General features: G+C 39.1%; 1 protein-coding gene across 6 annotated transcripts; it reads right to left on the bottom strand.

The window, feature by feature from the left end:
* Nucleotides 1–3,502: 3,502 nt before the first annotated feature.
* mbpa (myelin basic protein a) lies at nucleotides 3,503–15,667 on the bottom strand. 6 transcript variants are annotated; one of them, XM_038267273.1, is made up of 8 exons: nucleotides 15,471–15,667; nucleotides 13,621–13,716; nucleotides 13,246–13,272; nucleotides 9,143–9,163; nucleotides 8,800–8,852; nucleotides 6,015–6,098; nucleotides 5,875–5,895; nucleotides 3,503–4,340 (listed from the first exon to the last, which is right to left on the bottom strand). In XM_038267273.1, the coding sequence occupies exons 1-8, from the start codon at nucleotides 15,588–15,590 to the stop codon at nucleotides 4,175–4,177; spliced, it is 588 nt and encodes a 195-aa protein (XP_038123201.1). In that variant the 5' UTR covers nucleotides 15,591–15,667; the 3' UTR covers nucleotides 3,503–4,174. The 6 variants fall into 6 exon arrangements, with proteins under 6 accessions (XP_038123201.1, XP_038123202.1, XP_038123203.1 ...); XM_038267274.1 differs by lacking the exon at nucleotides 5,875–5,895 and having other exon boundaries at nucleotides 15,471–15,665; XM_038267277.1 differs by lacking the exon at nucleotides 8,800–8,852 and having other exon boundaries at nucleotides 4,219–4,340; nucleotides 15,471–15,663.
* Nucleotides 15,668–15,982: the final 315 nt, after the last annotated feature.

Below are 15,982 nucleotides of genomic sequence, written 5' to 3'. Positions count from 1 at the left end.
AGCCTTTATTTTTGTTAATAGAATAAAAATATCCTTAATCGTCCCTCAATGGGGGAATTCAGGATATCTTTTTTTTTCTTTTCTTTTTTTATTCTTACAGCCATTAAAAAGACAAACATTTAAAATTCTTTTTTTTTTTTATGGGACTAAGTTATATTGTTCTTCCAAACCTGTAAATAAAGTTTCCTAAAATAGAGAAAAAGATTAGAATATTACATTTTTTTAATTTATTTTAATTTAAAAAAAAAGAAGTGAGCTTAGTAAAAGGCATAATACTTTCTTGGAGGTTATTCTAGTTTACTGAGATTTACCTGTATGTCTCTAACCCTAACCAAATTTTAAAGCAACACTGTTACTTTAAGTCACTAGGGGGCGCCAAACCTGACCGGATTTGGCTTTAGCTCCCCCTACAGGCCCCTGGCAGCACTGCACTGAAGCTAAATAGACTTGTCTCACTGGAATCTGCTAGCCGACCACTTGGACCAGCAGATTGAGAGTCATGGTGTTACTGGGAAAGACCAGAGAAACCATCCTCCCTCTAAATTATATCCGACGAGAACTAGAAATATGTCTGATTAGGTGAGGGTCTTATCTTTGGTTGGGTGATACGTTTAGCTGAGTTAGCTTTGGTGTACTCATTCAGAGATAATCTGACCCGCTGGTATTTCAGAGGACAGCAGCCTGCATGGAGCAGTGGTACCAACCAAGTACTGATTATTAACCTGACATGTTTTTAAATATTTCTCAAATTAAGCTAATATTTTGGTCAAAAGTTGCTTTAATCCTCATATGTCTAAACTGAACTTAACAAAGGGTCTTCACTGAAAGGCAGATGGCCGCTCACAATGAGCCTGGTTCTGCTGGAGGTTTCTTCCTGTTCAAAGGGAGTTTTTCCTCTCCACTGTCGCTACAAGCATGCTTAGTGTGAGGGATTGCTGAAGAGTCAATGAGTCGATGCAATCAGCTGGTTTTCCTTAGATAGAAAACTTTGAATCAATCTGACTGGATGATCTGGTGAACTGGAAAGTGACCTGAGATGACATGATGTGAATTGGAGCTATAGAAATACACTGAATAGAATTGAATTGAACCGAGGTTTGGATCCTAGGGCGTCGGTCCTCAGAGGGCTGGTAAAATCCCTGAGTTCTTAATATGCATCATAAAGTTTTACACACAAACAGTGTTTCTATAACCTGATAACTTCCCTTTCTGCGCCAAAGTCCTGAGTTTGGGTCCTACTGCAACCAGAAACGCAACACAGATCTCTGTTGGGTTTTAATTCAATCTTTATATTTTTTTCTTTGTTTCATGGTTTCCGTTTAATTTATCATCAAAGGTGTCAAATAAAGTATAAACACTTTGTTACCTTTGTTAATTAGAAAATTTGGCTGTGTATATGTCATGGTTTTGGATCTGCTCAAGTGTCAGCAGAGATGGCAAAAGTACTCACTTTCCGTACTTGAGTAAAAGTACAGATACTTGTGATAAAAAATACTCTGGTAAAAGTGGAAGTACTGATTAAACTTCTTTACTCAAGTAAAAGTAACAAAGTACAGGCTTGTAAATTTACTTAAAGTATAAAAGTAAAAGTAGAAACCACTTTTTTCATGCCGTTGCCTACATTTTAAATGGATGTCTGCCAATAGGACTAGATCTCCGTTGTGTTCATTTTCAATCATCTCGTCGTCCATGCTACTATGCTAACGCCACCGCCACCAAGCTGCAATGATTTGCCGCCAATGAATACCGCCGAATCTGTCGATTCATCTTGTAGTGGTGCGTCAAATGCAACGTAGATTCCCATCCAATTAGATTGAATTTGGTATTGATGACGTGAAAAATAATAACGGTAACTCCATTGAAATGATTCAAAACTAAAGTAACGAGACAATTTTTTAAAATGTAAGGAGTAGAAAGTACAGATATTTGTGTAAAAATGTAAGGAGTAGAAAGTACAGATATTTCTGTAAAAATGTAAGGAGTAGCAGTAAAAAGTCGCCATAAAAATAAGTAGTAAAGTAAAGTAAAAATATCTGAAAAATCTACTTGAGTACAGTAACGAAGTATTTGTACTTCGTTACTTCCCATCTCTGAGTGTCAGTCTCCTTCCCCTAACTCCCTTCTAGTTGCTTCCATCCACACCTGCTCCCAATCAGCTCATTAGTCCGATCTTTGTTCCGTCTCATATATACTCTCACTGTGCAGCTCCTCAGTGCTGGTTCCTTGTCATTTCTTGATCCTGATTTGTGTTTTTCTTGATGTTTTGTAGTTTTTGGTTTCTATATTTTGTTATTTTTGGATTTTTGCCTCAGTTGCTACGTTTTAGAATTATTAAAACTGCAAGAAACCACTTCAGCACCCGTCTCTGCATTTAGGTCCCCCAAAACCTAAACCCAACCTGACGTTATACTTTACTGGAGTAATTACTTTTTAGACAACTTTTTCCTTCAACGTCTCAGATTTTTTTGCAATTATTTCTAGTTTCTACTCCTTACATTTTAAAAATACACTCGTTAGTTTGGTTTCATTTAAGCTCATTTTCATTATAGCCTGTTGGTATTTAAAATAAAAAATAAAAACCATCAAAATAATTAGTTTCATCAAGTTTCAACTTGTTGCTCACCACATACCAAAATAAATAGTTTTTCCAGATGATGCAAAGTTAAATGTGACTCTGTTACCATTAGTTTTAAAACTAAGAAAATGAAGTCTAAGGAAGTTATCATCCAGAATTGTAGAAAAATGTTCCTTTAATAGAATAGAGCAGTAAAGCTTCTGTCTTTAACAGTTTTTCCTGCATTAACTTCACATTTATACTTTAAGTTGTTTTAAAAATTTTACTTTTACAGTTTTAATGGAGTAAAAAGCTGAAGTTGATCCTCTAACTTCTACAAAAGTTTTTTTAAACAGCATTTTGTCACCGTCTTGGTTCTGTTAAGTTTTCTTTGAGTTTTCAGTTTCACGTTGATCCATGTTTTTCTTTGTTTTCTAGTTTTATTGGTTTAAATCCTATTTTGTTGTGTTTTCTGGATATATTTGAGTTTGTAGGTTTTTTCTTTGTTGTCCTCTTGTCTTGGTCTCCTTTTCCCCGGCTCCCTTCTAGACTCCTCTGTTCACACCTGCTCCCAATCCGCTAATTAGTCCAGTCTTTGTTCAGTCTCCCATATATACTCTCCCTGTGCAGTTCCTCGTCCTTCTCTGGCTCATCTTGCATGTCCTTCCTGATGTCTCCATGGTTCTGGTTTGTTTTGCATTTTTATGTTGGGTTTTTGGATTCCTGCTTCTGTTGCCCTTGAGAACTTAATTATAACTACTCCTCACCTCTTCATTTGGGTCCTCAAAACCTCAACCTAACCCTGACAGATTTATACTTCTACTGGAATAATAAACATTATTACTTCTGACGCCTCTGCTGATCATGACAGGAGGTTTACGGACGAGCAGCGAGAATCTCAGACCGGAAGAACAGTTTGTGCAACAACAAAGTTTTTGTGTCTATAGCCACATTTTACTAACTTTTATTAAGACAAGACTGAAAGAGTTAAAGTTAAGATGCACTTTGGAACCACAGTTTAACAAAAACATGACGTAGGTAAAGAAATGAGCAAAAAGAAATATTTACAAAGTTCTTTTTTCTGTTTTGTTAAAACATCCTAGCAGAGCAAAACCAATAAAACATGACTCAGCAGAAATCTTGGAGCCAACATGCTGTTCTGTTCTCCTCCCTCCCCCCTTCCCGTTTCCACCTTTGATTCACCTACAGTTTAACCATCAGTCGCCTTCGTCTCATCCATAAAAACAAACCAAGCCACATGAATTAATCAGGATGCAGCGTGGATGAGAAAAGCTCTTAGTTTGACGGACGGCTTAACATTTAAATCACAGTGCAGTGAAAAGGGCAACGTATAGTTTTTCCCAATGAAACACAAAGCTGCTTTAAAGGTCTCCACTTTTAGACTTAAAAATGCGACAAACAGAAGCAGAGCTCTGGGGAAAAAAAAAAAAGTTTGGATTAAAAATAAAAAAAGTCACATCACTCAGACATGGAAACCCAGACAGAAGTGCAGACGCCGAGCATCTCTACAGAAACAGACGCCATGATAAACATTAAACTCTACATTTTTCCTGATCTTACAGGAAGCCGTGTCTCTTTCTACAGACACGGAGGCTGGTGTTAGTCAGTTAGCATTTCTTGAGGTTGTGAGTCTGACTCCTGGGGATCCGTCTCTCCTTGTTCTCGGCGATCTTCTGGTCCCGTCGGCTCTAAGCTTTGGTGGTCGACGAAGAGCTTAGAAGATGGTGCTCCAGCGTTTGGGGGGTGGACGGGACTTGGTTTCTCCCTGGGCAGAAGAGAGCAGGAAGATTAAAAATGATAATCTCTTTTATTCCTGCTGAAAGCAGCAGATTTCATGCAGGAACCGGAGCTTAGAGATCACCATGGCAACTATGTGATGCAATATGTGAGAAGCTGGTTGATGGATATCCAAATTTACAACCATGGGAAAAAAAAAAAGTCCAACATCTTAAATCTGTAAATTTCAAAACGAAAAAAAGAGAAATATAATCTGATCTTAACCAGACCTTAAAGTTAATTAGGCCACCTGCTGGTAGGAGCTCCCCCCAAAGCAGCATCCATCAGTGGGTTTAGCCTTTCATTTGGGTTGGACTTTGACTAGGACACTCTAGAGTGACCTCTGTTTGGGGTCATTGCAGATAGATGTGACAGAACTCTGGCGCAGATCGGGAAAAGACGAGTAATAAAACAGATTTCAATGCATATATTTTCTCAAAAAATACGTTATTATTAGGGATGCACGATATTGGGATTTTGGCCGATATCCAATATGCCGATATTTTAAAACTCATGTAGCCGATAACCGATATCGATACCGATGTTAAAGCTGGACAAAAATAAGTAGTCATTGAAATTAGCAGCTTTGTTATCCATTTCTGACTCTTTGAAAAATAATATACTCAAATATATTTTCATATGCTGATATCAAATAGATTTTTAAAAACGTGGTATCGATCTATTTTACTTTCAAAATCTGGTGAAATTTCATCGTTCTGTTACAAACTCTCATGATATTTTGCAAATTCTTGTGAGATTTTGTTAGTAAAATAGATCGATACCGCGTCAATATATCAACATATAAAAATATGGCAACATTTGGTGAAATTTCGGGGGATTTCGTAGCATAACGATGACATATAGCAATATTTCATTAGTAAAAGAGATTGATATGGTGTTTTTAAATGGCAATATATCAGCATATGAAGATATTGGGATATTTTAATGTATCAATATTTTTTCCCTCGTCTTTAGAAGTTTTTAAGTCTGTAAAAAGACGTTTTTGAGGAAGAAGAAGAAGTAGTATTTTTTATTTTTTTGTTTAGACTTTAGAAACTCAGAAGCTGATCAAATATCGGGTTAAATATCGGTGGGGTGGCCGATGTCCGATATTCAGTTTTATAATCAGGGGCCGATTATATCGTGCATCCCTAGTTATTATACTTTAAAACATTATAGTTTGGATCTATTACTATTTATAAGTATATTCATGCAGGATAAGGACTGTTTTGTCCGAAGCCTTATATATTTTCCTATTTTAGCTTTGTGTTAATTTATTAAAAAGCTGAATAATCATGTTTTTATTGTCTGATTTATTCATCTTTAGGACCTGCTTAAGAAAAAACGTTTCTTTCTTTTTTCCCACGGCTGGATATGAAATTTCTGCATAAAAATGATATTGCTGCTTGTTAGGTTCTTATTATGATGACGGGCTGATTTTAAAGCATGTTTGATGAACGTAGATGACTGAATAAAACGCTGAGGGAGGCGGAAAAAAAAGGGCTGCTTGTGAAACTACTCACTGATCTCCCAGGAGAACATCACTGTTGCATTCAAGTAAACACAGACAGAAGAGCAAAGTTTAAGACCCCCCCCCCCCCGTCTTACAGGCAGAGGCTGGATACTGTGGGGCTTAGAGGAGGCAAACATGCAGCCAGCTCACCAGGTTGAAGATCCGGGACAGCGTGCTCTGTTCTCTGCGTCTCCTGACAGGCGACTTCGTGCTCTCAGTGCGCGACGCAGAGGCCTAGAAAAAGATGATGAGTGAGTCCAGGTGGAGAGCTGGAAGCTGAACCTCACTCTGTTGCCTTTTACCTTTAAACTGCTTATTGATCTGTTTTAAATTAACTGATTAATTCACAATAACATTTATAGAACTAAATCCCAAACATGGAGCTGCTGCACTGCTAAAAATCTAAATCTAAGTAAGTCAATTTTTCTTAAAATAAGAGCATTTTTTAACACTTTGCCATTGGAACAAGACAATTTACATTTAAAATAAGAGAAAACAGCTGCAGTCTCTTATTTCAAGTGCATAACATATAATTATTTTATCTTAAGGGTAAAAACACTCATTACCTACTCAAATGAAGGGTAAATACACTTATTTTAAGACAGTTTTGCTAGTTTTGGATAGTTTTTGCACTGTGTAAACAATAAGAATCATCAAAGGTTCTGATTACACTGGAAAAACGATCTAGAAATTATTAAACATTTCTTAAATTAAGTGCATTTACCATATTTTGAGTGGGTATATGAGATAGTTTGCCAATGGAATGAGTATTTTTACTCTTAAAATAAGATATTTAGATAAAATGCACTTGAATAAGACAATGCAATTGCATTGTCTTATTTTAAATGTAAATTGTCTTGTTCCATTGGCAAAATGTCTCTTTTATCTCCTCAATCCGAGAACAAATGCACTTATTTTAAGAAAAAATGACTCATCTAGATTTGGATTTTTTCCAGTGTAAAAGGGTTTTCATCAGACAGTTCGCTCTTCATGTCAGGTCCATGGATTCTCTGCAACATTTGCATCAACATGCAAAGAGTTAAAGATGCAGAGCGGGGACCCATGCATGTATCTATATAAGATGTTTTCTAGAAATAACTGGGGTTGTCAAGGACTGCGGGCCAATGTAGGTCATGTTTTTAATGACTGGAGCAGATGTGGTGGTTTATATTTAGCTAAACAGATTTTAGATGAACAATACTGATTTAAACTTTGTTCTGTTGCTTTTAAAGTCGTTTTCTGCTGTTGCTAAGAAACTCACTACTCATTAATAACAAAATCCTAACTTTTCTCTCAGGTCACAGACACCAAATCAAAGCCAGTAGGTGGAGGAGCTTTTATTTTTTAAGGAAAAGTCGCTCATATTCAGAATTCAAACTTCTGAAAGTCCTTTAAATCTGAAATGATTCCATCCTGTTCAATAAATGATCAGTGTTTTTAGTTCAGAGTAATTTTCATGTGAATGTGCTTTACTGGAGGCATCCATGTTTGTCAAAGAACACTACTGCCACCTACTGGTTAGTGACGTCACGGTGCGGTATCGGCTGTTGATCAAGTCCCAGTGCTGTATCTGGTGTTTGTCACAACGCGCTATTATCCAAGTCATCTTGAAAACATTCTTCTTCCAAATGTTGGCTACATATTACGGGTTTTTTCTCTGGCCAGAAGTTCGATGGCAAATCCTCCCTCTTCAAGTTGGCGATCCAACGACCAACCCGTCCGTGGAGGATCAGGAATCAGAAAGGTGGAATAACTCTTTTTTTCCACTTTTACCCGATGTATTCCAGCATCCAGCTGCCATGCACGTGGGCATTGTCAGTTTCACTATAGCTCTGGTGAATTTCAATGGTGAAGTCCTCTGGAAATCTTCAATAATTGTTGTTGATTGCAGATGTGTCTAGTAGTTCCCATTGATTTAGCTTGGAAAGCGGGGAGAATGGCGCTAGGCTTACCGCACCGTGACGTCACTGCCGGAAGAAAATGGCCGCTCCCAGACTCAGTGATTGTGACGAAAATTATATTTATTTTTAAACTGATTAACGCTAAGTTCATCAAATCAACTTGAATGTATTAGTTTTAGGTATAAATAATGATCCATTGATTATTCTTTGCTGAACGGACTTTTCCTTTAACAGTTTTTAACCATAATTTCACTCTATGCTGATGACGTTTTTTAACATTTACCCTAAAATTAACATAGGTTGGAAATCCATTCCTGGTCCTGGATGAGTTAAAGTGATTCAATTTGGTTCTCCTCTTATTACCGTTTTTTAAAACCTGCACCTTTATGCTACCTCCATGCAGTTGGTTGCACTGCAGCTTCTTCAAATATCAGAACTGTCTCTATATAGGACCATTTAATCAGCCATTTGGTGAGCAAAACTTTCTGATTCCAATCTGTAGCTAGGGTCGAAATAATATACAGCTTGTTGGTGCAGCCAAAACCCCCCCCTGTGGATAATAAAGGGGAAACTGAGGGTTTCAGTGTCCCATATCTCTTAAAAGATGTCAATCTTCCTTCACTGCTGTTAACTTCAAAGAGAATGGCAAAGATAGAAATGTTAGGTGTCTCTGCAGCATTGGTGAATGTTTTAGCTTTTACTCTGACAAAATATCACGAGTGAGACTTTTAGGGAGAAAAACATTAAGGGTTGTTAGGAGGACAGTCACTTGGAAGCCTTAAAGGGGACAGAAAAGAGAAGACTAGGATGACGAGAGGTCCAGAACGGGGGATTGCTGAGAAATAACAGTCAAAGTGCTGCCTGCAGTTGCTGCAAAGATGGGAGGACACAAAAGGAGGGTAGTGAGTCATTTCTGGCACAAAGGAGATGGATATGTTACACAGAACAAGATGTGTGAAAGTGGAGAGGATGAGGAGGAGGCGGAGGAGGAAGGAGAAAACAGGCCAAGGGTTCCTATAAGAGAAGGCGTTTACCGGGTCATAAATAGCTGAGCCATTTCAAAGTCATCCAGAAGCAGCGAGTCGCTCTGGATTGAAGCAAACAAGGAGGATAAATGATTGTTTTTTTAAAACAGGACAAACCGATCTGTTAAAACATCAGTCTGTGAGGGAAGGGGACGTTTAAAAGTCATGCAGGGAGCCTCTCGGTCTCCGAAGAAGAGTCTGCATCTGCTGTCTATAAAAAGGACTTTTCCCCCGATGGAGGAGGGAACTAAAAGCAGAAAGCAGGATGGGTGCAGAGGTTAGAAAGCTGAAGGCGGTCTCCACAGACAGATTTAATGAAGGATCAGATGCTGGGTTCGACTGTGTGACGTACCAAACCAAAGACTTCTCTCCACTGGACATGAAAGAGAAACAGACAGCGACACAGTTAGATGGGAAATATAGATCAGAGAAGAACCATCAGGTGGTTCCTATCACCAATCTTCCACCCTTTAAATAGGCCAAGTGTATTTTAGAAACAACAGTTTATATAAACCATACAAAAAACATATATAATACAGCAAGTATGTTTAGATCCTAAGACACTGAATCCTGCATTTTAGCCTGTTTTAACCATTGAATCCACACCCACTGACTAAAAAGGCTCAGATCCCCAAAGATATGGCCCAGTTTGGAGGAACTTTGGTCCAAACTCAGACCAGGGTTGAGTTTGTAGATGAGGATGCCTTGTAGAGTCATTAAGGCCAATAGATAATCTTCAAGACCAAAGGAAATAGCATTGATTGAGTCTTTGCCTGCTGGTTTAAGAGTTCTTGTTAATCTTTTTTAATCTTTAAAAATATTATAAAGTAGATGTAATGTAGTTGGAGGTTTCTACATGACATTTCTAGAGTTCTGTAACATCTGATATGGCCAGGAAACAATGGAACCCATGGGACAGATGCTTTATGACAGTCCTGGAATATATGATGTCTCTGGGATCTATATCATTGTAATGTGACTTCTGCAGACCAAATGCCTGTTGGACCCTTTCATGTTAGGACCATGCAGCCTAAACAAATCCACCATATGACCCTACATGGTACATGGCGTCTTTGCAAATGTCTACTGGGAGGTCCATAGACACATTGGGAAACATTGGTGAACAGTAACCTCCTTCTGAGTGCCAAGCCGGTTCTGTCAATATGCATATTTAGATGAGGTGGAAAGTTGTGCTTCAGTTTGAAGGTGTCATAAAGTAGCAATTATAAGATATATATCAATAAAAGCAGATGGGATCTTCTTATGGCAGAAGAGTGATGTGGAGGTGTGACGGAGTCAATCCAAACCACAGTACCAGTACTCAAGGACTCACGTCTGCTGGACTGATACATTAAACATTGACATGGTCCAGAAGGCTTTACCATTTCCACTTGACCCATTATAAAAAGTAGGGTTCTGCAACTAAGTTTAAGTCTGAAATATGCTGGTGAAGATTCCCAGTCATCCACGTCATTGAAATGGACGAACAGGTCCACCCCTTTGGCCAAATGACCCCCATTCCAAAGGGGCGGAACCGTTAGTCCGTTTCAATTTGGATGTTTTTTAAGCAAAAACAAGGCGTTGTTGGGCAACTGCATAAAGCCTGGAACCCAATGCTATTTCTGACATTTTGAATTCAAAAAGCTTCCTTGATGGGAAGAGAAACGTCTTCAAAGTTCGGAACAAGGTCCATTGGATTGTTTTTTAACTTTTCGGAATTCAAGTCTGAAACACTGGCTTGTCTTTCAACCAGCGCCACTGAGCTAGTCACTCTAGTTTAAGACACCCTGAAATTGCAACCCTCACAATCAACTGAATGGAGAGGGGTCTTTGAATAAAAGCGTCTGCTAAATCCATTAATATTCTTGTTAACAACAATTTAAAGAAGTCGTATTAAATTCCCTGACCTTAAGCGTAGGCTTCTCATCCATCAATAATAGATTTCTCCCTCAGGGTAGGGAATAAAGCCGGGCGTACGCTGTACGATTTTTTTTCAGTCGTTGCACGCAGCTACAGCTCACACTGTACGACGACACCGCAGGGTTTAAAAGTTCACACGGTGTGACCCGACGCTCTGACGCTCACTGTAAGTCAAAAAAATCACATGGGACTCAGCTCCGCAGTGAGATGGCGCTACTCAGACTCGTCTATCCGGAAGCCAAATGAGTAGAAGAAGAATATGAAGCTCACTAGAGTGAAACGCGCTGCCTTGGTGATTTGTGCTGAAAGCCCTAAAAAGAAAAGGCAAGAACGTATTTGGAAAAGACATGGATGAGCAAGTATGGCTACTCCGGTCTGTCAGTTTTACAGAAAGAACTCCATTAAAATCACACACCGCAATGCTTCTGTGTTTTCGTCTGTGAGCGATTTGTCCACGACCACCTTATGATGGCCGACTGAATTTCAAACATGTTTGATTTTCTCCCGACCTTACGATTCCTGATGGGGAGGTGGTCATTAGAGGCGGATCGCCCCTCGTTACCCTGTACACGACACCACGAACCTTCAGGCGGAAGGTTGGCCTGATCAAAGAATTTTCGCACAACTAGAAAATTGGCCCAAAAAGGGCAAAAAAAATCGTAGAGTGTATGCCCGGCTTAATCTGAAGGTATTAAATTCGGTTTATGTATTAAGTCCACTGACCTAAGGTCTAGGATCCCCCAAATTTTCCGTGCCATTTTTTATTTTTTGCATTTGACAGAACCTTGTTGGTAAAATTAAAGATGGGCTAATAAACAGAGTACAGAGTTTTTAAAGACATCTATATACAGCAGCGATGGTTCATTTATGTTAAGAAGCCTAAGATTGGAGTATCAAAAATGGTACTAAGCTCTTAGCTTTTTATTTTTATTTTTGATGTATATAGATGCTCTCTTTGAGACCTTGCAAAGATTACTCATTTCTGGTTGATTCATTTACATTAACATGTAGTGTTGCACCAATACCAATACCAGTATCAGGCGGGGCCCCGATCAGCACTAAAATGGTGGCATTGGTACCTGCGAGTACCAACAAATAGGGCACTGATACCATTTGAGAGCCAAACGCTCATTCAACTATTGTCACCTATTCCAGGTAGGCAATACAAAGTTCTACTGGATTCACTTTGTTTTAGTCTTTTTCCTGCTTCAGAAAGGAAGGCAGCAGCTTGACATGAAGCCATGATGGCAATTATTTTACATCCAAGTAGTCTGCAGTTCTTTATATATACACACACATTAATTTCAAATACAGTAGATGGTATCGTATCGGCCAATACTGCACAGCCAGGTATCGGTTAGCCTGGGTGCCATTCCGAACTTAGTCCCGCCCACAACGTTTGAGGTCGGGAAGTTCGGTCTGGCATTGCTCAATAGTAGCGCGAGTATGGTCGCACAATATCCGGCGGGCCAATCAAATTGTCAGGGCGGGCTTTATACGATGATGGACGGATAATACGTAATCAACGTAATCAACCACGTGACCAAAGCGTGCTTGGGTGACAACAACAATGGCTGCCGCTGGAGAGTTGAGGTGTGTAGATTCTGCTATTAGGTCTGTTCTAGAAGATATCGACAGCAAATTAATTTTAAAAGAGGAACAGAGAAACGCGATCAAGGCTCATCTTCTTATTCTAGGCGTGCAACTGCACGCTTTGATTTTTGTTGACAACAACTATGCGTCGCTTAACATACGTCACGTACTCCGTTGCTCTTATTGGTTGTAGGTCTATCCAATTGAGAGCAGAGGAATTTTTTTTCCTGGTTCGTTCGAAACACGCCCCATAATCACAGCTCTATGGAGCAGCATCAGACTCATTCTGACTAGAATTGAGTAGGACTATGTCAGGATAGGTATCGGTATCGGGGCCAAAAAAATGGCATCGGCGCAACCCTATTAACAATGGATGTTCCTCCCCTTTGTCCCAGCTCTGATCAACTGCTCAGTCTGACTCAACCTTGTTCTGTTTTTTTTTTTAATTAGATGAGACCACACCCCACAAAACCAAGAAAATAAAAAATAGATAAAAGACTAAACCTGGAGTAAAACAAGGCTTTTAGGAGTCTGGCATCTGCTAGGTTTACTCCCTGGGATTAGAAAATAATGTTCTTTGTGGTCAAAAAACATTGAGGAGGTAAATAATGCATGATTTGACATTTTAAATATGTTCCCATGTGCTATAGTTAGGTAATATCTTATGTTTCTGTGTCAGGAGCTTGTTGCTATATACTGTTCCCTGTGGCACACTCTTTAAAGAAGCCACCAGATGGCACTACTACCTGGATTATTAAATATTCACACAACTGGTTTGAGATTTTCTCATTAATCAAGTCTTTCATTCATGCAAATATCTTGATTTTCCAGGAGAGTAAACAATTATTCTAAAATACTTAAAAGGACTTTCTCCTAAAATCTAAACAATAAAAAATAAAAATTCAACTGTCTGAATGTGGGGAAGCAAAAAGTGCGACTCACCGTGGATTTGGGAGGAGGGGAGGAAACCTGCAGGAAAAACATCAGAGTGACAACAACAACAAGAGAGTGACTGATTGAAACGGGCAGAGAAAACACAACAACACGCTTTGACCTGAGCCGCTGACGGAAATTTCCTGCAGTTTTCCTTAGTCTTTGTTTTTTTTTAACATTTACTTTGGGAAGAACGGGAACAATAATTACATTCGCTGTTTTAAAAAGTCTCTAAAATCTTACAAAAACTCAAAAAATGCAGGAAACTTCAAATGTATTCAAGATGTGACCCAGAATTAGGATGTTAGGATGCAAATGGAAGCAAATTCATGGTAAAAAGCAGATCATTTTACTTTGCAGAGTGGGATTTATAATGAGACTCACAAGGCTCCTGAAGAAATGCACCACTGCGTTTTCATTGGTGCGACGGCGAGCGGAGGGTTGCTGGGGTGAGGTAGCCGAGTGACCCCTGAACGAGCCCTGAAAAGGTCAGAACATTTGTTCATAAAATGCTTTTTATTATTGAACCAATTAGAGTTTCCTCGTTTCAGGGATGTCAGCTCCCACAATAAAAGATAACATTCAGAAAGTCCTGTGTTAAAACGGAGCAATTAAAGTCCAGTAAGAGGTGTTCTGTCAGGGGGAAATATGGATTTTCTTTTCAGTCATTTTTTCCTTTTATCACATGAAAAACCCTGTGCTATGAAAAAAAAAAGAAAATTAATACCTTTTATTAACAAGCTAATAATCATAAACATCTGTGGTCATCAATTTAAACACTGAATGGTTTGAATGTGAAGTTTGTCTTTAGATTTGGCATAAAAAACAGAAGCAGGTTTTTGTTTTATATCTTTTAAGAAAAATCAATAATAATAAAATACTGGAGCTGAGATTAATTCCTTTTTTGATTTTTTTGATTTTTGTCCTGTCCTGCATCATGGCAGCTGAACAGAAACCTGAGTACCGTTCTCTACTGAGCACATTTGCTTTACCAAGGGAAAATAATTTGAGCAGGTAAATGAGATAGTTTGCCAATAAAATGAGTATTTTTACTCTTAAAATAGGATAATTAGATAATATGCACTTGAAATAAGACGATGCAATTGTGTTTTCTTATTTTAAATGTAAATTGTCTTGTTCCGTTGGCAAAATGTTTCTCTTACCTCCTCAATCCAAGAACAAATTCAGCCATTTTGAAGAAAAAAAAGACTTATCTAGATTTTGTTTTTTTTCCAGTGTTAATTACCCAAAATTACGTTATTTATTCATTTTGTTATTTTACATGTGAACGATAAACCTGACAGAGAGACAGAAGAAAGAAAAGCCATGGAAAGGAAAGGCATCCTTTAGACAGAAACAGAAAAAAAACACACACAAAACAAGCTACTGTGTCTAAAAAAAAACAACAGAAAAAAACTATGACGAAGTATTAGGGCCAAGCTTCTATTTCGAGAATAAAGTCGTAATTTTACAACTTTAATCTCGAAATAGAAGAAAAGAATCCTCTAGCCTGGCCCTAATACTCCGTAATAACAACACTGGTAGCAGTGAAGTTACGCAGCAGCTGTATAGAAGCCTATGGAGCCGCAGCTCAGAGTAACTGACTGTTTTTGTGCGTTTGTGAAAGAATGAGAACCTTCTGCCCTGTTTTCCAGATTGTACTCATTTACGATGCAGAGCTGAGATTAATTCCAGCTTCACATCATATTCTCAGCACTGGATCCTTCAGCAGCTTATCAACATTTCAAAACTACACATGAAATTGATCTGCACCGCTGCAGCGAAACGAAGCTTAAAGTAGAACTAAAAACGTGTTGACTGAGTGTTTTATTTATACAAAAGAGACATTTTTTTTTCCAGCTTTGCAACATAACATGAAACTATGTATAAAACCATAAGAAAAGAATCAATTTAAACCTGAAGTTCATGGCAATTAACATCAAACCGAAGTATTTTGACTAAGAATTGGTCGACGTAGGAAAATAAAAATGATAAACTGCTAATGATTGAAACTGAACCGCTGCAAACTGACCTGAAGTCAACCAAGATCTTTGCACTTATAAGCCTGTTTCTGTTAGAGACGGAACCCGGATCCAGAACAGCCAGCTGGACTTAATGAGCCCATCTAAACCTGAATGTCCAGAGCGGTACAGAACTGTCAACAACATCTACAGCTTAAATCAAAGTTAAATTAAAGCAAAAGGAAAGAAATCTGTAAAATCCCAGTCGCTCACCTTGCTCCTCTTCTTCTTCTCTCCTCCAAAGAATTTGCTAAGCTGATCCATCAGACCGGGACTCTTCTTCTTCTTGCCAAGCCCAAAGCTGCTCTGGCCCGAGGTGCTGGCTGTAGCCATTATATCTGCTGCTGATGGTTCGGATCCATGGCCCACTCTGCCAACACCCAGCTCTGCTACTCCCTCAGGGTGTGTTCAAGGTCTGACGCTGAAGGGGGGGCCGTCCTTGAAGGTGTCGTCCTCTCGGCCCCCAGCACCATGGGACACGAGGCCGTTTAGGTCCGGGGGGGGGGGGGAGGACCCTGGTTCTGGCTCTGATCCAGGCATTCTTTGAAGCTTCAGAAGCTGTATCAGTCGCTGCCGCCCTCCACACGGGCACGGCCATTGTTCCTCACCCCATCTGCCTCACCCCGGCCGCAGGGGAACAACAAGGGTCATCTCTGAGCCTGAACTCACGGCCCGATGCAAAGCGTCACCGAGCACTGAGAGGCCATTGTTGGACCGCCCTCATA

This window comes from Cyprinodon tularosa, unplaced genomic scaffold (assembly GCF_016077235.1).
Source record: "Cyprinodon tularosa strain WSP-4 unplaced genomic scaffold, ASM1607723v1 ctg668, whole genome shotgun sequence".
Lineage (NCBI taxonomy): Eukaryota > Metazoa > Chordata > Actinopteri > Cyprinodontiformes > Cyprinodontidae > Cyprinodon > Cyprinodon tularosa.
The sequence above is the reverse complement of the archived record's forward strand: the minus strand, read 5'-3'. Positions and strand labels throughout refer to the sequence as shown.

Bases quoted from the DNA above. Each gene is read 5' to 3' on its own strand.
- mbpa (XM_038267273.1), bottom strand. From the start codon at position 15,590: ATGGCTACAGCCAGCACCTCGGGCCAGAGCAGCTTTGGGCTTGGCAAG. The intron at 9,164-13,245 runs GTGAGTCGCACT...TTTCATGTCCAG, and splicing joins CCCCTCCTCCCAAATCCACG to TGGAGAGAAGTCTTTGGTTT. The intron at 8,853-9,142 runs GTACGTCACACA...GCTTCAATCCAG, and splicing joins GGAGAGAAGTCTTTGGTTTG to AGCGACTCGCTGCTTCTGGA.